Source organism: Hemiscyllium ocellatum, chromosome 14 (assembly GCF_020745735.1).
Source record: "Hemiscyllium ocellatum isolate sHemOce1 chromosome 14, sHemOce1.pat.X.cur, whole genome shotgun sequence".
NCBI classification, from domain to species: Eukaryota; Metazoa; Chordata; class Chondrichthyes; order Orectolobiformes; family Hemiscylliidae; genus Hemiscyllium; species Hemiscyllium ocellatum.
The window spans coordinates 2,416,874-2,433,397 of NC_083414.1; the positions used below are offsets into that span (position 1 = coordinate 2,416,874).

General features: G+C 45.5%; 1 protein-coding gene across 1 annotated transcript in view; it reads left to right on the forward strand.

Moving 5' to 3' along the window:
• aldh1l1 (aldehyde dehydrogenase 1 family, member L1) overlaps nucleotides 1-16,524 on the forward strand; it is a 101,953-nt gene that overhangs the window by 40,596 nt on the left and 44,833 nt on the right. Inside the window, exons 7-11 of the mRNA XM_060835297.1 lie at nucleotides 2,689-2,823; nucleotides 7,482-7,607; nucleotides 9,689-9,780; nucleotides 15,925-16,072; nucleotides 16,403-16,522. Coding sequence (XP_060691280.1) covers nucleotides 2,689-2,823; nucleotides 7,482-7,607; nucleotides 9,689-9,780; nucleotides 15,925-16,072; nucleotides 16,403-16,522 — 621 coding nt within the window. The remainder of the gene's footprint in view (nucleotides 1-2,688; nucleotides 2,824-7,481; nucleotides 7,608-9,688; nucleotides 9,781-15,924; nucleotides 16,073-16,402; nucleotides 16,523-16,524) is intronic.

The window sequence follows — 16,524 nt, forward strand, 5'->3', positions numbered from 1 at the left end:
ACATTGTGTCAATACACAGAAATCATTAAAGAACACAACCAGAAATCACTCCTGAAGTATGTGAGAAACAACACTCACTCACTTCAATAATTTCAGTCCGAGACAAGATCTGAATCAGTAGTGCCCTTTATTTCACACTTGCAAGTGGGTGTGATGTCCACAAGGCAGGGACAACACACACTGAATTCAACAAATACTCGATATTTATATAATTTGGTTCCCACATATTTTTTCTTATTTCATTGTTTTCACCCCCTGTTTACATCCTCCCCTTCCCTCAGACCGGTACCCATTACTCCTGTTTACCTCGTGTCTTATCCGGCCTGGTCTGTGAAAAACATGCTCATTCTTGTTCTCAAGGCCATTTGCCCTCATCCTGCTGTGGGCACATCCTTGCCTTACCATTATCTACTCCCTCCATCTGTGCTGCCCCTCTCAGCATCTTATCACTAAGCCCTTTTAATTGGGGTTTGTTCCTGTGTTTCTGTAAAAGTGGGAAACAGATGTTTATACCGACTGTTTATACAGGCCTGTCTTCACAGCATCTTATCACTAAGCCTGTATTTTTTAACCATTGTCTTACAGTCCCATTTCTTTCTTGCATACACTTTTAGCTAATGCAAAAAAACAATTATGCATTTCCTCCACATAGTTCCCATTCTTGTTGACTCAGCTCCTGGCTGAAACAATTACACACTGGTGTGAGTTCATTCACCTTGTATCAGAAATTATAATTGAGAATTGCAGAAGTAACATTAATTTACCATTTCCCACACAGGTAAATGAAAAACTGACTGTTACATCAAAACGACAGGAATTCAGAGCGGTCAAAGTCATGCTCCAGCTACCCCCCAGCCTGGTTAGACCTGGAGTTACTCAGAGCAATTCTGAGCAGCACACCTTAGGGTGGACAATGGCCTTAGAGGGTGCGCAGTGTTACAGAAAGGGTTAAAATAAAACAAAGAACTGTGGATGCTGGAGGTCTGAAACAGAAACAGGAAGTACTGGTGAAACTCAGCAGGTCTGGCAGCATGTGTGGAGAGAGGAAAACAGAGTTAACGTTTCAAGTCCAGAGACCGTTTTTCAGAACTGTTAGTAGTCCTAAAAAAGTGGGCTCTGTCTCTTCCAGATATGTCCAGCTTGAAGACGTTCTGCTCCACTCTCCAACAGGATTTCTGTTCTGATCTTTCTTGTTCATCATCCATTAGTTTTATTGTCACCGTATACCACCTTTTAGCTGCTTTCAGTCCTGTTCTTACATTAACTCTGTTTCTATCTCCCACAGGTGCTGCCAAAGCTGTTGTGTTCCTCTGTTGTTGTTTGCTTCTGATACCTGAAATCAAGAGGTTAAACAATGAGGAGGGATTGCATGTTTCAGTTGTATTTCCTAGTATTTAGATGGTTAAGGGGGCAATTTGATCAAAACTTGAGTGGGATTGAGGAGAACCAAGAAGGTAAAATGGAGTGAATTGATTTTAGTTGCTGGCCAGTCCAGGAGAAAGGGAGCGGTGTGGGGCGGGAAGTCAAAACATTAGCACCAGGCGGGTCTAGAGTGACACTGGGAACCACAAAGGATGTAAGAGAAGTTGGAAAAGTTTTCTACAAACGGCAAATGAAATTACAACACATGTTAGTTTTTCAACCTGAAACTGAGCGATCTTGCTATCCAAAACTACCAAGGGATAAAACTCAGTTTTCGGATTAGGTTTATTTGTCACCTGTGCATGAGTACAGGGATATAGGATTACAGTGAAAGTGTTTAAAGTCACCGATCTCTGGGCCTATGTTACAGACAAAGGTGCTGTTATGGATCAGACCGGACCCCCTTGATATATCTTAAGAAGGTAGCCCAGACTCTAAGTTTTTCTTATTTGAAAGGTAGGTGTGAGGTGCAGTGTTCCAGATGCAATGTGATTGGTCAAACTGCTTAATGTTAAGCAAAACACAATTTATGTAAACACAAATGCAACCACAAGAAAGAGGACTGTGGAATAACTGGACTATTGGAAAACTTAACAGAATAATGGATACATGAACTATTACAAATAAACTGTTCCAATACAGTAAAATCCCAGAAACACACCCCTTGGCAAAAAAGGCAAATTCAGACACCGATTCTCACATGCAGTTCTCCAATCCAGGAGGAAAAAACAAGAGACGATTCAGAGAGAATAGCAGTTAGCAAACATGCTCCAGAGGCTCTAACTCTGTTGAGACCCTTAAAAGCTTCTTAAGTTACTGAAAAAAACCAAAAGCCAGGAATCTGGATCTGTGATAGCAGGCCACACCCAGGCTGTTCCATTGTTCCAAACATAAACCAAGGCCTCACAACCTGTTTACTCTCTGAGAGACAGCCTGGAGCCTCTGCCTATCTTCCAAAAAACCTGGACAAAATAACCCCTTAAAGTGACAGCATTGTCACAGGTACCTCAGTACAAACTCTTAGGTATAAAGTGGAAAATAAAGTATTAAGGTAAAAGTTCACATAACAGTCATGGACCTGGGATCTGGACAATTTTCGCCAACACTGAGACCAGCAATGGGAAGGAGCTGGAGCAGAAATGGCTGTTTAGGAACATCAACATCTCATTGAATACTTTGGGATGTACTCAAAGGGCTGAATGGCCTCTTTACTGTCATGTGGGTGTGTAGCACAAACAAGATCATGTTGTCCTTTTTCTATTTCAGAAGCTGACGTTTTTCGGCTCGACATTGGTCAGTGACGCCCCGCCCCAGGGTCAGACACTGGACATTCCGGGAGCTCATGCCCCTGCCATTGTCACCAGGAACGGTCTGCTCCTCTTTGGGAATGATGGGAAAATGGTAATAATCCCGTTCTTCAAACTCTGGATTCTGCATCTTCAGAAAGTTTTCTGATTGAAACAAGCAGAGGAATAAATATGACCCAGTTCTGGTGTAATCAAACTGTCATGGTAATCGGGTGTGCTGACGAGTAATCGAGTGCAATTCTGAGTAATTGAGAGTGATGGTGAGTAATCAAGAGCAATGATGAGTAACTGAGAGTGATGGTGAGTAACTGAGAGTAATAGTGAGTAATTGAGAGTGATGGTGCGTAATTGAGAGTATGGTGACTAATTGAGAGTGTTGGTGAGTAATTGAGAGTGTTGGTGAGTAACCGAGAGTGATGGTGAGTAATTAAGTGCAATGAAATGTAATTGAGTGCAATGGTGAGTAATGGTGATTAATTGAGAGTGATGATGATGTTTGAGTGTAATTGTAAGTAGTTGAGAGCGATGGTGGTAATTGAGAGCAATGGTCAGTAATTGAGAGCAATTGTGAGGAACTGAGTGTGATGGTGAGTAATCAAGTGTGATCATCAGAAATTGAGTGCAATGCTGAGTTATTGAGAGTGATGATGAGTAATTGAGAGTGATGGTGACTAATTGAGAGTGATGATGAGTTATCAAGAGTGATGGTGAGTAATTGAGAGTGATGGTGGGTAATGGAGAGTGATGGTGAGTAATGGAAAGTGACGGTGAGTAATTGAGAGTGATGGTGACTAATTGAGAGCAATGGTGAGCAATTGAGAGTGATGGTGAGTTATCGAGAGTGATGGTGAGTAATTGAGAGTGTTGGTGAGTAACCGAGAGTGAAGGTGAGTAATTAAGTGCAATGAAACGTAATTGAGTGCAATGGTGATTAATGGTGATTAATTGAGAGTGATGATGATGTTTGAGTGTAATTGTAAGTAGTTGAGAGCGATGGTGGTAATTGAGAGCAATGGTCAGTAATTGAGAGCAATTGTGAGGAACTGAGTGTGATGGTGAGTAACCAAGAGTGATCATCAGAAATTGAGTGCAATGCTGAGTTATTGAGAGTGATGATGAGTAATTGAGTGTGATAATGAATAATCAAGAGGTAGGTGAATAATCAAGAGTGATGGTCAGTAATTGAGTACAATAGTGAATCATGGAGAGTGATGATGAGTAATCGAGAATGATGGTGACTAATTGAGAGTGATGGTGACTAATTGAGAGTGATGTGAGTAATTGAGAGTGATGATGAGTTATCAAGAGTGATGGTGAGTAATTGAGAGTGATGGTGAGTTATCAAGAGTGGTGGTGAGTAATGGAGAGTGACGGTGAGTAATTGAGAGTGACGGTGACTAATTGAGAGTGATGGTGAGTAATTGAGAGCGATGGTGAGTAATTGAGAGTGATGGTGAGTAATTGAGCGTGATGGTGTTATCAAGAGTGATGGTGAGTAATTGAGAGTGATGGTGAGTAATCAAGAATGATGGTCGGTAATTGAGTGTAATAGTGAGTAATCAAAAGTGATGGTGAGTAATCAAGTCTGATGATGAGTAATTAAGAGCAATGGTGAGTAATGGAGAGTGCTCGTGAATAATGGAGAGTGATGGTGAGTAATTGAATATAATAGTGAGTAATCGAGAGTGATGGTGATTAATTGAGAGTGATAATCAGTAATTGAGTGCAATGCTGAGTAATTGAGAGTGATGGTGAGTAATTGAGAGTAATAATGAGTAATCAAGAGTGATAGTTAGTAATCAAGAGTGATGGTGAGTAATCAAGAATGATGGCCAGTAATTGAGTACAATAGTGAGTAATGGAGAGAGATGGTGAGCAATCGAGAGTGATTGTGAGTAATCGAGAGTGATGGTGAGTAATTGAGAGTGAAAATCAGTAAATGAGTGCAATGCTGAGTAATTGAGAGTGATAGTGAGTAATTGAAAGTAATAATGAATAATCAAGAGAGATACTGAGTAATCAAGAGTGGTGAGTAATCAAGTGTGATGGTGAGTAATGGAGAGTGCTGATAAATAATGGAGAGTGGTTGTGAGTAATTGAGTGTAATAGTGAGTAATCAAGAGTGATGATGAGTAATTGAGAGTGATAATCAGTAATTGAGTGCAATGCTGAGTAATTGACAGCGATGGTGAGTAATTGAGAGTGGTGGTGAGTAATCAAGACTGATTGTGAGTAATCTAGAGTGATGGTCAGTAATTGGGTACAATAGTGAGTAATGGAGAGTGATGGTGAGTAATCGAGAGTGATTGTGAGTAATCGAGAGTGATGGCGAGAAATCAATAGTGATGTTCAGTAATTGAGTGTAATAGTGAGTAATTGAGAGCGATGGTGAGTAATTGAGAGTGATGATGAGTAATCAAGAGTGATGGTCGGTAATTGAGTGTAATACTGAGTAATCAAAAGTGATAGTGAGTAATCAAGTGTGATGATGAGTAATTAAGAGCAATGGTGAGTAATGGAGAGTGCTCGTGAATAATGGAGAGTGATGGTGAGTAATTGAATGTAATAGTGAGTAATCGAGAATGCTGGTGAGTAATTGAGAGTGAAAATCAGTAATTGAGTGCAATGCTGAGTAATTGAGAGTGATGGTGAGTAATTGAGAGTAATGATGTGTAATCAAGCCTTTCCTGAAGAAGAGCTCATGCCCAAAACGTCGATTCTCCTGTTCCTTGGATGTTGCCTGACCTGCTGCGCTTTTAGAAGCAACAAATTTTCAGCTCTGATCAAGAGCAATGGTGAGCAATGGAGAGTACTGGTGAATAATGGAGAGTGATGGTGAGTAATTGAGTGTAAGAGTGAATAATCGAGAGTGATTGTAAGTAATCGAGAGTGATGTTGAGTAATGGACAGTGATGGTGGAGTAATGGAGAGTGATGGTGAGAAATTGAGAGTGATTATGAGTAATCGAGAGTGATAATGAATAATGGAGAGTGATGGTGAGTAATTGAGAGTGATGGTGAGTAATCAAGAGTTATGGTGAGTAATTGTGATTGATGGTGAGTAATCAAGAATGATGGTCAGTAATTGAGTGTAATAGTGAGTAATCAAGAGTGATGGTGAGTAATCAAGTGTGATGGTGAGTAATTAAGAGCAATGGTGAGTAATGGAGAATGCTGGTGAGTAATGGATAGTGATGGTGAGTAATTGAGTGTAATAGTGAGTAATTGAGAGTGATGGTGAGTAATTGAGAGTGATAATCAGTAATTGAGTGCCATGCTGAGTAATTGAGAGTGATGGTGAGTAATTGAGAGTAATAATGAGTAATGAAGAGTGATTGTGAGTAATCGAGAGTGATGGCAAGTAATCAACAGTGATGGTCAGTAATTGAGTGTAATAGTGAGTATTCAAGAGTGATGGTGAGTAATCAAGTGTGATAGTGAGTAATTAAGAGCAATGGGGAGTACTGGTAATAATGGAGAGTGTGATGGGTAATTGAGTTTAAGAGTGAATAATTGAGAGTGTGAGTAATCGAGAGTGATGATGAATAATGGAGAGTGCTGGTGAGTAATGGAGAGTGATAGTGAGTAATTGAATGCAATGGTGAGTAATTGAGTGTGATGGTGAGCAATCGAGAGTGATAATCAATAATTGAGCACAGTGCTGAGTAATTGAGAGCGAAGGTGAGTAATTTAGTGTAATGATGAGTAATCAAGAGTGATGGTCAGTAAGTGAGTGCAATGCTTAGTAATTGAGAGTGATGGTGAGTAATCGAGAGCGATGGCGAATAATGTAGAGTGATGGGTGAGTAATACATAGTGATGGTGAATAATACAAAGTGTTGGTGAGTAATTGAGTTTAATAGTGAGTAATTGAGAGCAATGATGTTTCATTGATAGTGATGGGTGAGTAATACAGAGTGATGGTGAGTGATTGAGCTTAATAGTGAGTAATTGAGAGCAATGGTGTTTCATTGAGAGTGATGGTGAGTAATCAAGAGTGATGGTGAGAAAACGGGAGTGATAGTGAGTAATTGAGAATGATGGTGAGTAACGGAAGTGATGGTGAGTAATGGAGACTGCTGGTGAATAATGGAGAGTGTTGGTGAATAATTGAGTGTAATAGTGAGAAATCGGGAGTGATGATGAGTAATGGAAAGTGATGGTGAGTAATTGAGAGTGATAGCGAGCAATTGAGTACAACTTTGAGTAATTGAGAGCAATGGTGAGTAATTTAGTGTAATAATGAGTATCCGAGAGTGATAGTGAATAATTGAGAGCTATGATCAATAAGTGAGTGCAATGCTGAAAAATTGAGTCTGATGGTGAGTAATCAAGAGTGATGGTCAGTGATTGAGTGTAATAGTGAGTAATTGAGAATGTTGGTAAATAATTGAGAGCGATGTGAGTAATCGAGAGTTAAGGTTGAGTAGTGGACAGTGCTGGTAAATAATGGTGAGTGATAACGAGTAACTGAGTGTAATAGTGAGCAATGGTGAGTAATGGAGAGTGCTGGTGAGTATTTGAAAGTGATGGTGAGTAATTGGGTGGTAATAGTGAGTAATTGAGTGTGATGGTTACTAATTGAGAATGATGGTGAGAATTTTAGAGTAATAGTGAGTAATCTAGAGAGTAATAGTGAGTAATTGTGAGCGATGGTGAATAGATGATGCGATGATGTCCTATTGCACATTGACCTTTGCCCCCAATCCCTTATTGGGGAAATGTTTTTGTGAAACACGTGGTTTCCTTACAGCTTTTGGTGAAGAGTTTGCAGTTTGAAGATGGTAAAATGATCCCAGCCTCCAAATACTTTTCCTCTTCAGAAAGTTCCTCCTTACAGCTAACTGAAGAGGAGGAGAAAATCAAAGAGCAACTCCGAGTAAGTGCTGAAGACATGTTGTGTTCAATTGGATACTGTCCAATGGGGAATTCAAGGGAAAGGTTTCCCCTGAGGAGGGGGGACAGTGTGTGGGACTGACTCCCACAGAGTGAGGGGAGAATGTGGGACTGACTCCCACAGAGTGAGGGGGAGAATGTGGGACTGACTCCCACAGAGTGGGGGGAGAATGTGGGACTGACTCCCACAGAGTGGGGGGAGAATGTGGGACTGACTCCCACAGAGTGAGGGGGAGAATGTGGGACTGACTCCCACAGAGTGAGGGGAAAATGTGGGACTGACTCCCACAGAGTGGGGGGAGAATGTGGGACTGACTCCCACAGAGTGAGGGGAGAATGTGGGACCGACTCCCACAGAGTGGGGGGAGAATGTGGGACTCACTCTCACAGAGTGGGGGGAGAATGTGGGACTGACTCCCACAGAGTGAGGGGTGAATGTGGGACTGACTCCCACAGAGAGTGGGGAGAATGTGGGACCGACTCCCACAGAGTGGGGGGAGAATGTGGGACTGACTCCCACAGAGTGAGGGGAGAATGTGGGACTGACTCCCACAGAGTGAGGGGAGAATGTGGGACTGACTCCCACAGAGTGGGGGGAGAATGTGGGACTCACTCTCACAGAGTGGGGGGAGAATGTGGGACTGACTCCCACAGAGTGAGGGGAAAATGTGGGACTGACTCCCACAGAGTGGGGGGAGAATGTGGGACTAACTCTCACAGAGAGTGCGGAGAGTGGAGGACTCATTCCCACAGGGCCCTGGGCCAGGGGAATTATATTAATGTATTGAAGGGGATTTTGGATAAACTCACAGGAGAAGCAGGAAGGGAATAGAATGATGGGTCACATAAAGAGCAGGCTGCTTAGAGATATGAGCAAGAGTGGGACCATCTGGTCCTCTAGTATCCCATCACCTCACAGCCACAACTCCAGCCCCATCTGTCTCTGAATTCTGATTTGGAATGAATGTGTCCTGAGGGAGTTAGTTACCTCTCTGCCTGGCTGGTAGGAGGCCCCTCACGCAGGGGTTCAGTATTCCCAGATTCAGACCTCCTGGGCCTGGGTTCATCGGGGTGACTTCAGTTAACCCACTGAGTAACTTCAAACTGAAAGGATTGAGAAAGCTTCACCCTGACGTAGGACAGGTTAGTCTGAAGTGGGCACACATGGCTCACATACTTCACTCTGTATCTAACCCCGTGCTGTCCCTGTCCTGGGAGTGTTTGATGGGGGCCAGTGTAGAGGGAGCTTTACTCTGTATCTAACCCTGTGCTGTCCCTGTCCTGGGAGTGTCTGTTGGGGACAGTGTAGAGGGAGCTTTACTCTGTATCTAACCCTGTACTGTCCCTGTCCTGGGAGTGTCTGTTGGGGACAGTGTAGAGGGAGCTTTACTCTGTATCTAACCCTGTGCTGTCCCTGTCCTGGGAGTGTTTGATGGGGGACAGTGTAGAGGGAGCTTTACTCTGTATCTAACCCTGTGCTGTCCCTATCCTGGGAATGTTTGATGGGGAACAGTGTAGAGGAAGCTTTACTCTGTACCTAACCCAGTGCTGTCCCTGTCCTGGGAGTGTTTGATGGGGTGATAGTGTTGAGGGAGTTTTACTCTGTCTCTAACCCTGTGCTGTCCCTATACTGGGAGTGTTTGATGGGGGGGACAGTGTAGAGGGAGCTTTACTCTGTATCTAACCCTGTGCTGTCCCTGTCCTGGGAGTGTTTGATGGGGGGACTGTGTTGAGAGAGCTTTACTCTCTACCTAACCCCGTGCTGTCCCTGTCCTGGGAGTGTTTGATGGGGGGACAGTGTAGTGGGAGCTTTACTCTGTATCTAACCCCGTGCTGTCCCTGTCCTGGGAGTATTTGAAATTGCCGCTGGTTGTGTCTCATTTTCACACTGTCATCTATACCTGAATAAGTACAAAATTAAGTGAACACTTTTTTTAAAAATGCTTGAATTTGTATTGTTTTTCTGTTCTGAGAATGTGTTGCTGTAGTGAGGCACCAGTTGTTGATTCTGTGTCTGTACCTCTCCCTGGGTTTTAATCTTTCTCCATGTTTTGTTTTGATGAGGTTATCTGGAAGGGCATCCTCTCGAATGTCACAGAAATTGTAGATTCAACCGATTTCTTCAAATCAGGAGCTGCCTCGATGGATGTGGTCAGGTACTGCCCCTCGTCCCTCCTCAGCTGCACATAACTGTGGGCCCCAGGTCAGACCGGGCCCAGTTAGAACAGGCCCAGTTAGCCCAGGCCCAGGTTAGAACAGGCCCAGATTAGGCTGGCCCCAAGTTAGATAGGCGAAAGTGAGGATTGCAGATGCTGGAGATCAGAGATCAAGTGGCGCTGGAAAAGCACAGCAGGTCAGGCAGCATCCAAGGAGCAGGAAAATCGATGTTTTGGGGAGGAGCCCTTCATCAGGATGCTGCCTGACCTGCTGTGCTTTTCCAACACCACTCTAATCTTGACCCAGGTTAGATAGGCCCAGGTTAGACCAGGTTAGACCAGGCCCCAGTTTAGACCAGGCCCCAGGTTAGACCAGGCCCCAGGTTAGAGCAAAAGAGTATTGACATGTGAGATCCCCCAATCTTTAGCATTATGAAGGAACAATACAACCAAAGGGCCATGGAGGGGATTAGCACATAACTGGGATTGGAATGAGGGGCTTAAATGACCATGAATTGACCTCATGGCCTGAATTGGCAGTGGCAGGGGTTGGCCATCCATCATCCTCCCCATCTGGGGATGGAGTGAAGTGGAGAACGGAAGGTGACAGGGTCCCCCCACCCCCACCTTCCCAGGACCCAGTCTGGAGTGGAGCCAGGAGCCTGAGGGTAGGGGTTGGGGCTTGGTGCTTTTGGTGGGAGTCAAAGGTCAGGGAGCAGAGGGAGCGAGGTGTGTTGAGGAGGGAGGGGTCATGGACTGGGTGGAATCGAAGCACAAAAGGGAAGGTCTGGAACAGTCAGGAGAGATGATATGACAAAGGTTTTCTGGAACTGGTGAAAGAAAGAAAAGGTGGGTTTGGGAGGGGTTTAGACAGCAGATTGTAAATGAGTAGAGAAAGCAATGGAACCAGCTACCTACATTTGTACAACTCAGCGCTGAGTTCAGTCACCGTTACTGGGCCGTTCTCTCATCATTTTGGACACATTTATATTTCTTTATTTTATGTTCTACCAGGAAGTCTTTCGTCATGAAACCTCACTGCCTTCAACACTTTCCTTTTGCCTCATTGTCACTCAGAATTCCTCGTGGTCTATCTGCCCTTTACTATTCATTCACAGGATGAAGCTAGCACAGGGCAGCATTTATTGTCCATCCCTAATTGCCCAGAGGGCAGTTAAGAGTCAACCACATCACTGTGGGTCTGGAGTCACTTGTAGGCCAGACCGGGTAAGGGTGGCAGATTCCTTCCCTAAAGGACATTAGTGACCCAGATGGGTTTTCCCTGACCATCGTTTTATGGTCATCATTAGACCACAATCTTCATTCCAGGTTTTTATTGAATTCAAATTCCACCATCTGCTGTAGAAGGATTCAAACTCAGGTCTCTAGAACGTTAGCTGGGTCTCTGGATTAACACTCAGTCGATAATACCATGAGGCCACCAGCTCCCCTTCCTCCATTCTAATGAGGTGGGACATAAGCCCTGTTCACTCCCCACAACCAGCTGAGTGTTTCCAGCACTTCCTTGAGTCTATTTTCCGAACTTCAGTGATGTTGTTTGTGGACATTGCTTATGAAAGCAATGGGAATGTTTGTGAGCAAGTCATCCAGAGTCTGGGGAACCTGAGCTCAGGCCCCACTGGGTGCAATCAAAAATCCTCAATTCCATCTTTAAAATTTTCACAAATAAAAACTGTTCTCAGTGAAACCTTAAAACCCAGCGAATCACTGATAGCCATTCGGAAAGGAAACCAGCTCTTCCTCTGGGTCTACATGTGACTCCAGCCCTACCCAGATGGAATTGGCTCCTCAGGCCCTCAGTTAGATCAAACTAGACGTTGTCTATCTGGACTTTCAAAAGGCTTTTGACAAGGTTCTACAAGAGATTAGTAAGGAACATTAAAGCCCATGGTACTGGAGGTAATGTATTGACATGGATAGAGAGCTGGTTGGCAGGCAGGAAGCAGGGAGTTGGAATAAATGAGTGAGAGGCCGTGATGATTGGGGTACCACAGGGTTCAGTGCTGGGACCCCACCTGTTCACAATATACATTAATGATTTGGATGAAGGAATTGAATGCAATATCTCCAAATGTGTACATAACACTAAGCTGGGTGGCAGGGTGTGCTGTGAGGAGGATGCTAAGAGGCTGCAGGGTGTCTTTGATAGACTGGCTGAGTGGACAAATACTTTACAAATGCAATATAATGTGGATAAGTGTGAGGTTATCCACTTTGGTGGCAAAAGCAGGAAGGCAGATTATTATCTGAATGGTGGCAGTTTAGAAAAAGGTGGGGTGCAACGAGACCTGGATGTCATGGTGGAACAGTCACTGAAATTAAGCATGAAGGTGCAGCAGGCAGCGAGGAAAGCTAATAGCGTGTTAGCCTTCATAGCAAGAGGATTGGAATAAGGATATCTTGCTGCAGTTATAGTGGGCCTTAGTGAGGCCACGCCTTGAGGATTGTGGGCAGTTTTGGGTTCCTACTCTGAGGAAGGACATGCAGGGAGTCCTGCGAAGGTTCACCAGCCTGGTTCCCGGGATGGCAGGACTGACATGTGAGGAAAGACTGGATCGACTGGGCTTGTACTCACTGGGATTTAGAGGAATGAGGGGGATCTCCTAAAAACATATAAAATCCTGATGGGACAGGACAGGCTGGATGTGGGGAGAATGTTTGCGATGCTGGAGAAGTCCAGAACTAAGGGTCACAGTCTCAGAATAAGGGGTAAGTTATTCAGGACTGAGATGCGGAAGAATTTCTTCCCTCAGAGAGTTGGAAACCTGTGGAATTCTCTCCCACAGGAAGCTGTTGGGGTCAGTTTGTTAGATATATTCAAGAGGGAGCTGGACGTGTTCCTTGCGGTTAAAGGGATGAAGGGGTATGGGGAGAGGGTGGGAATGGGATACCGAGGTTTGATGAATGGTGGTGCAGGCTTGAAGGGCTGAATGGCCTACTCCTGCACCTATTGTCTATGTTTCTAAGCATTTACCAAGGAGTCATGAAGAAGTTTAACAAGCCTCCTTACCTCCACACCCCCCCCTCCTGTTTTTATAGCAACTTGGGAGGGGCAATAAAGGTTGAATTTTCCAGAGATGATGCCAGTAATGGATTAAATGGGTTTGGCTAATCATTGTTGAGAGAGGGGTGTGTCTGTCAGGCACACGGACTCAGAGGATTGCTGGCTTGATGGAGAATGATGAACATTGAGTTTAATGGCTCTGACAGTGACTGGGTGAACCACATGACAGCAGCCTGGATTAGTAAGGCAACATGTTAACAACCAATCACAGCCAGAGGCAGAGGGTTGCTGTGATCTGGACTTTCGTACCAACCTCAGATTCTGTGAACTTTGGGCACGCTTGGTTTTATATTGCGATGAATGGTCCCAGCATTGTCATTTCGACAGTTTCACATAGAATCTGAGCAGGGGAGCTATTGAGCCAAGTGGTTCGTGGTAATGTCACTGGGCTAGCAATCCGGTTGGACCTCAGGTTAATGTTCCAGGGACATAAGTTTGAATCCCAGCACAGCAGATGGTGCTATGTGAATTCAATAAAAATAAGTAATGATGAATGTTAATTATTGCCATCTGGTTCACTAGTGTCCTTTAAGGAAGGAAGGAAACCTGGTCAGGTCTACATGTCATAGAATCTCTACAGTGTGGAAGCAGACCATTCGGCCCATTGAGTCCACATTAACCCTCCGAAGAGCATCCCACCCAGACTCAACCACCACTCTATCGCTATAACCCTGCATTTCTCATGGCTAACGCACCTAGTCTGCACATACCTGGACACTATGGGCAATTTAGCATGGCCAATCCACCCTAACCTGCACATTTTTGGATTGTGGGAGGAAACTGGAGCACCCGGAGGAAACCCACGCAGACACGGGGAGAATGTACAAATCCCACACAGACAGTCACCCGAGGCTGGAATTGACCCCGGGTCCCTGGCACTGTGAGGCAGCAGTGCTAACCACTGAGCCATTGTGTATCCTATACGCACCTGACTCTATACTCACAACAATGTGGATGACTTCTAACTACCAATGTTAGAAATGCATTCTGACATGCCCAAACAGGCCACTGAAGGGTAATTGAGGTGGGCAATAAACGTTGGCCCAGCCAGCGACACACTCATCCCTTGAATGAATGAATGAAGAAACAAGTGAGACGGTGTTGAGGCTGTGTTGAGGCAATGTTGAGGCAGTGTTGAGGTTGTGTTGAGGTTGTGTTGAGGCGGTGTTGAGGCGATGTTGAGGTTGTGTTGAGACGGTGTTGAGACGGTGTTGAGGTTGTGTTGAGGCGGCGTTGAGACGGTGTTGAGGTTGTGTTGAGGCGGCGTTGAGACGGTGTTGAGGTTGTGTTGAGGCGGTGTTGAGATGGTGTTGAGGTGTTGTTGAGGTTATGTTGAGGCGGTGTTGAGGTGGTGTTGAGGCAGTGTTGAGGTTGTGTTGAGGCGGTGTTGAGGTGGTGTTAAGGCAGTGTTGAGGTTGTGTTGAGGCGGTGTTGAGATGGTGTTGAGGTTGTGTTGAGGATGTGTTGAGGCGGTGTTGAGGCTGTGTTGAGGTGGTGTTGAGACGGTCTTGAGGTGGTGTTGAGGCAGTGTTGATGTTGTTTTGAGGCGGTGTTGAGGCGGTGTTGAGGAGGTGTTAAGGCAGTGTTGAGGTTGTGTTGAGGCGGTGTTCAGGCGGTGTTCAGGCGGTGTTGAGGCGGTGTTGAGGCGGTGCTGAGGCTGTGTTGAGGTTGTGTTGAGGCGGTGTTGAGGTTGTGTTGAGGCGGTGTTGAGGTGGTGTTGAGGCTGTGTTGAGACAGTGTTGAGGCAGTGTTGAGGTTGTGTTGAGGCGGTGTTGAGGCAGTATTGAGGTTGTGTTGAGGCAGTGTTGAGACAGTGTTGAGGCGGTGTTGAGACAGTGTTGAGGCAGTGTTGAGGTTGTGTTGAGGCGGTGTTGAGGCAGTATTGAGGTTGTGTTGAGGCAGTGTTGAGACAGTGTTGAGGCGGTGTTGAGACAGTGTTGAGGTTATGTTGAGGCGGTGTTGAGGCGGTGTTGAGGTTGTGTTGAGGCGGTGTTGAGACGGTGTTGAGACGGTTTTGAGGTGGTGTTGAGGCAGTGTTGAGGCAGTTTTGAGGCGGTGTTGAGGCAGTGTTGAGGCGGTGTTGAGGCTGTGTTGAGACGGTGTTGAGGCGGTGTTGAGGTGATGTTGAGGCAGTGTTGAGGCTGTGTTGAGGCGGTGTTGAGGCGGTGTTGAGGCGGTGTTGAGGTTATGTTGAGGCGGTGTTGAGGCGGTGTTGAGGTTGTGTTGAGGCGGTGTTGAGACGGTTTTGAGGTGGTGTTGAGGCAGTGTTGAGGCAGTTTTGAGGCGGTGTTGAGGCGGTGTTGAGGCGGTGTTGAGGCTGTGTTGAGACGGTGTTGAGGCGGTGTTGAGGTGATGTTGAGGCAGTGTTGAGGCTGTGTTGAGGCGGTGTTGAGGCGGTGTTGAGGCGGTGTTGAGGCAGTGTTGAGGCTGTGTTGAGGCGGTGTTGAGATGGTGTTGAGATGGTGTTGAGGCGGTGTTGAGGTTGTGTTGAGGCAGTGTTGAGGCAGTATTGAGGTTGTGTTGAGGCGGTGTTGCGACAGTTTTGCGACAGTGTTGAGGCAGTGTTGAGGCAGTGTTGAGGCGGTGTTGAGGTGGTGTTGAGGTTGTGTTGAGACGGTGTTGAGACAGTGTTGAGGTGTTGTTGAGGCAGTGTTGAGGTTGTGTTGAGGCTGTGTTGAGGTTGTGTTGAGGCGGTGTTGAGACGGTGTTGAAACGGTGTTGAGGTGGTGTTGAGGCGGTGTTGAGGCAGTGTTGAGGTGTTGTTGAGGTTGTGTTGAGGTTGTGTTGAGGCGGTGTTGAGACAGTGTTGAGGTGGTGTTGAGGTAGTGTTGAGGTGGTGTTGAGGCAGTGTTGAGGCGATGTTGAGGTGATGTTGAGGTGGTGTTGAGGCGGTGTTGAGGCAGTGTTGAGGCGGTGTTGTGTTGAATTCAGTGTGCCATGAGTTCTGGTGTCTATGGTGGGGACGGTGTAGGCGTTGCGGTGGCAGAGGGTGATCCCAACCAGAGGCTTTACTGTCCCTGAACAGATGTCAGAACCTTTTTTGTTCTTGCTGTCTGCAGGTTGGTGGAGGAGATCAAGTTAAAGTGTCGGGGTGTTCAGTTGCAGAATGAAGATGTGTACATGGCGACGACATTCGGGGACCTGACACAAACACTTGTGAAGAAACTCCGTGGTGAAGATGATGAGGAAGAGCTGCCAATAGATTACGTACGTGAAGCTTGCGTTAATAATGATAAATAATGCATGCACAGGGTAAAGATTGTCCTGTTTTGTAAAGGAGATTAGTCTCTGGAATGACGACAGCGTCAGTAAAAGAAGCTCATGGTCTCCTCCTATTTGTGTTTCTGTCAGTCTGGAACCCTTCCCTCTCAGGAATTCAGTCATGACCTTTTCGAATCTTAGAATGATCTGGTACAGGGGCAGAATCATCTACCCCAGCAACCCCCCCCCCCCCACCCCCCCGCCCCCTCACTGAGTGTTAATGTTCATGTGAAGTGATCTGTTTTCTGACCGTTATTGTTCTGTTTGAATTGACAGATTGAGTTGAACATCAATAACCTGACCCTGCACATGCCCCATCAAGTCTTCATCAATGGGCAGTTTGTCGATGCTGAAGGAGGGAAGTGTTACAATTCGATTAACCCAACCGACGGCTCTGT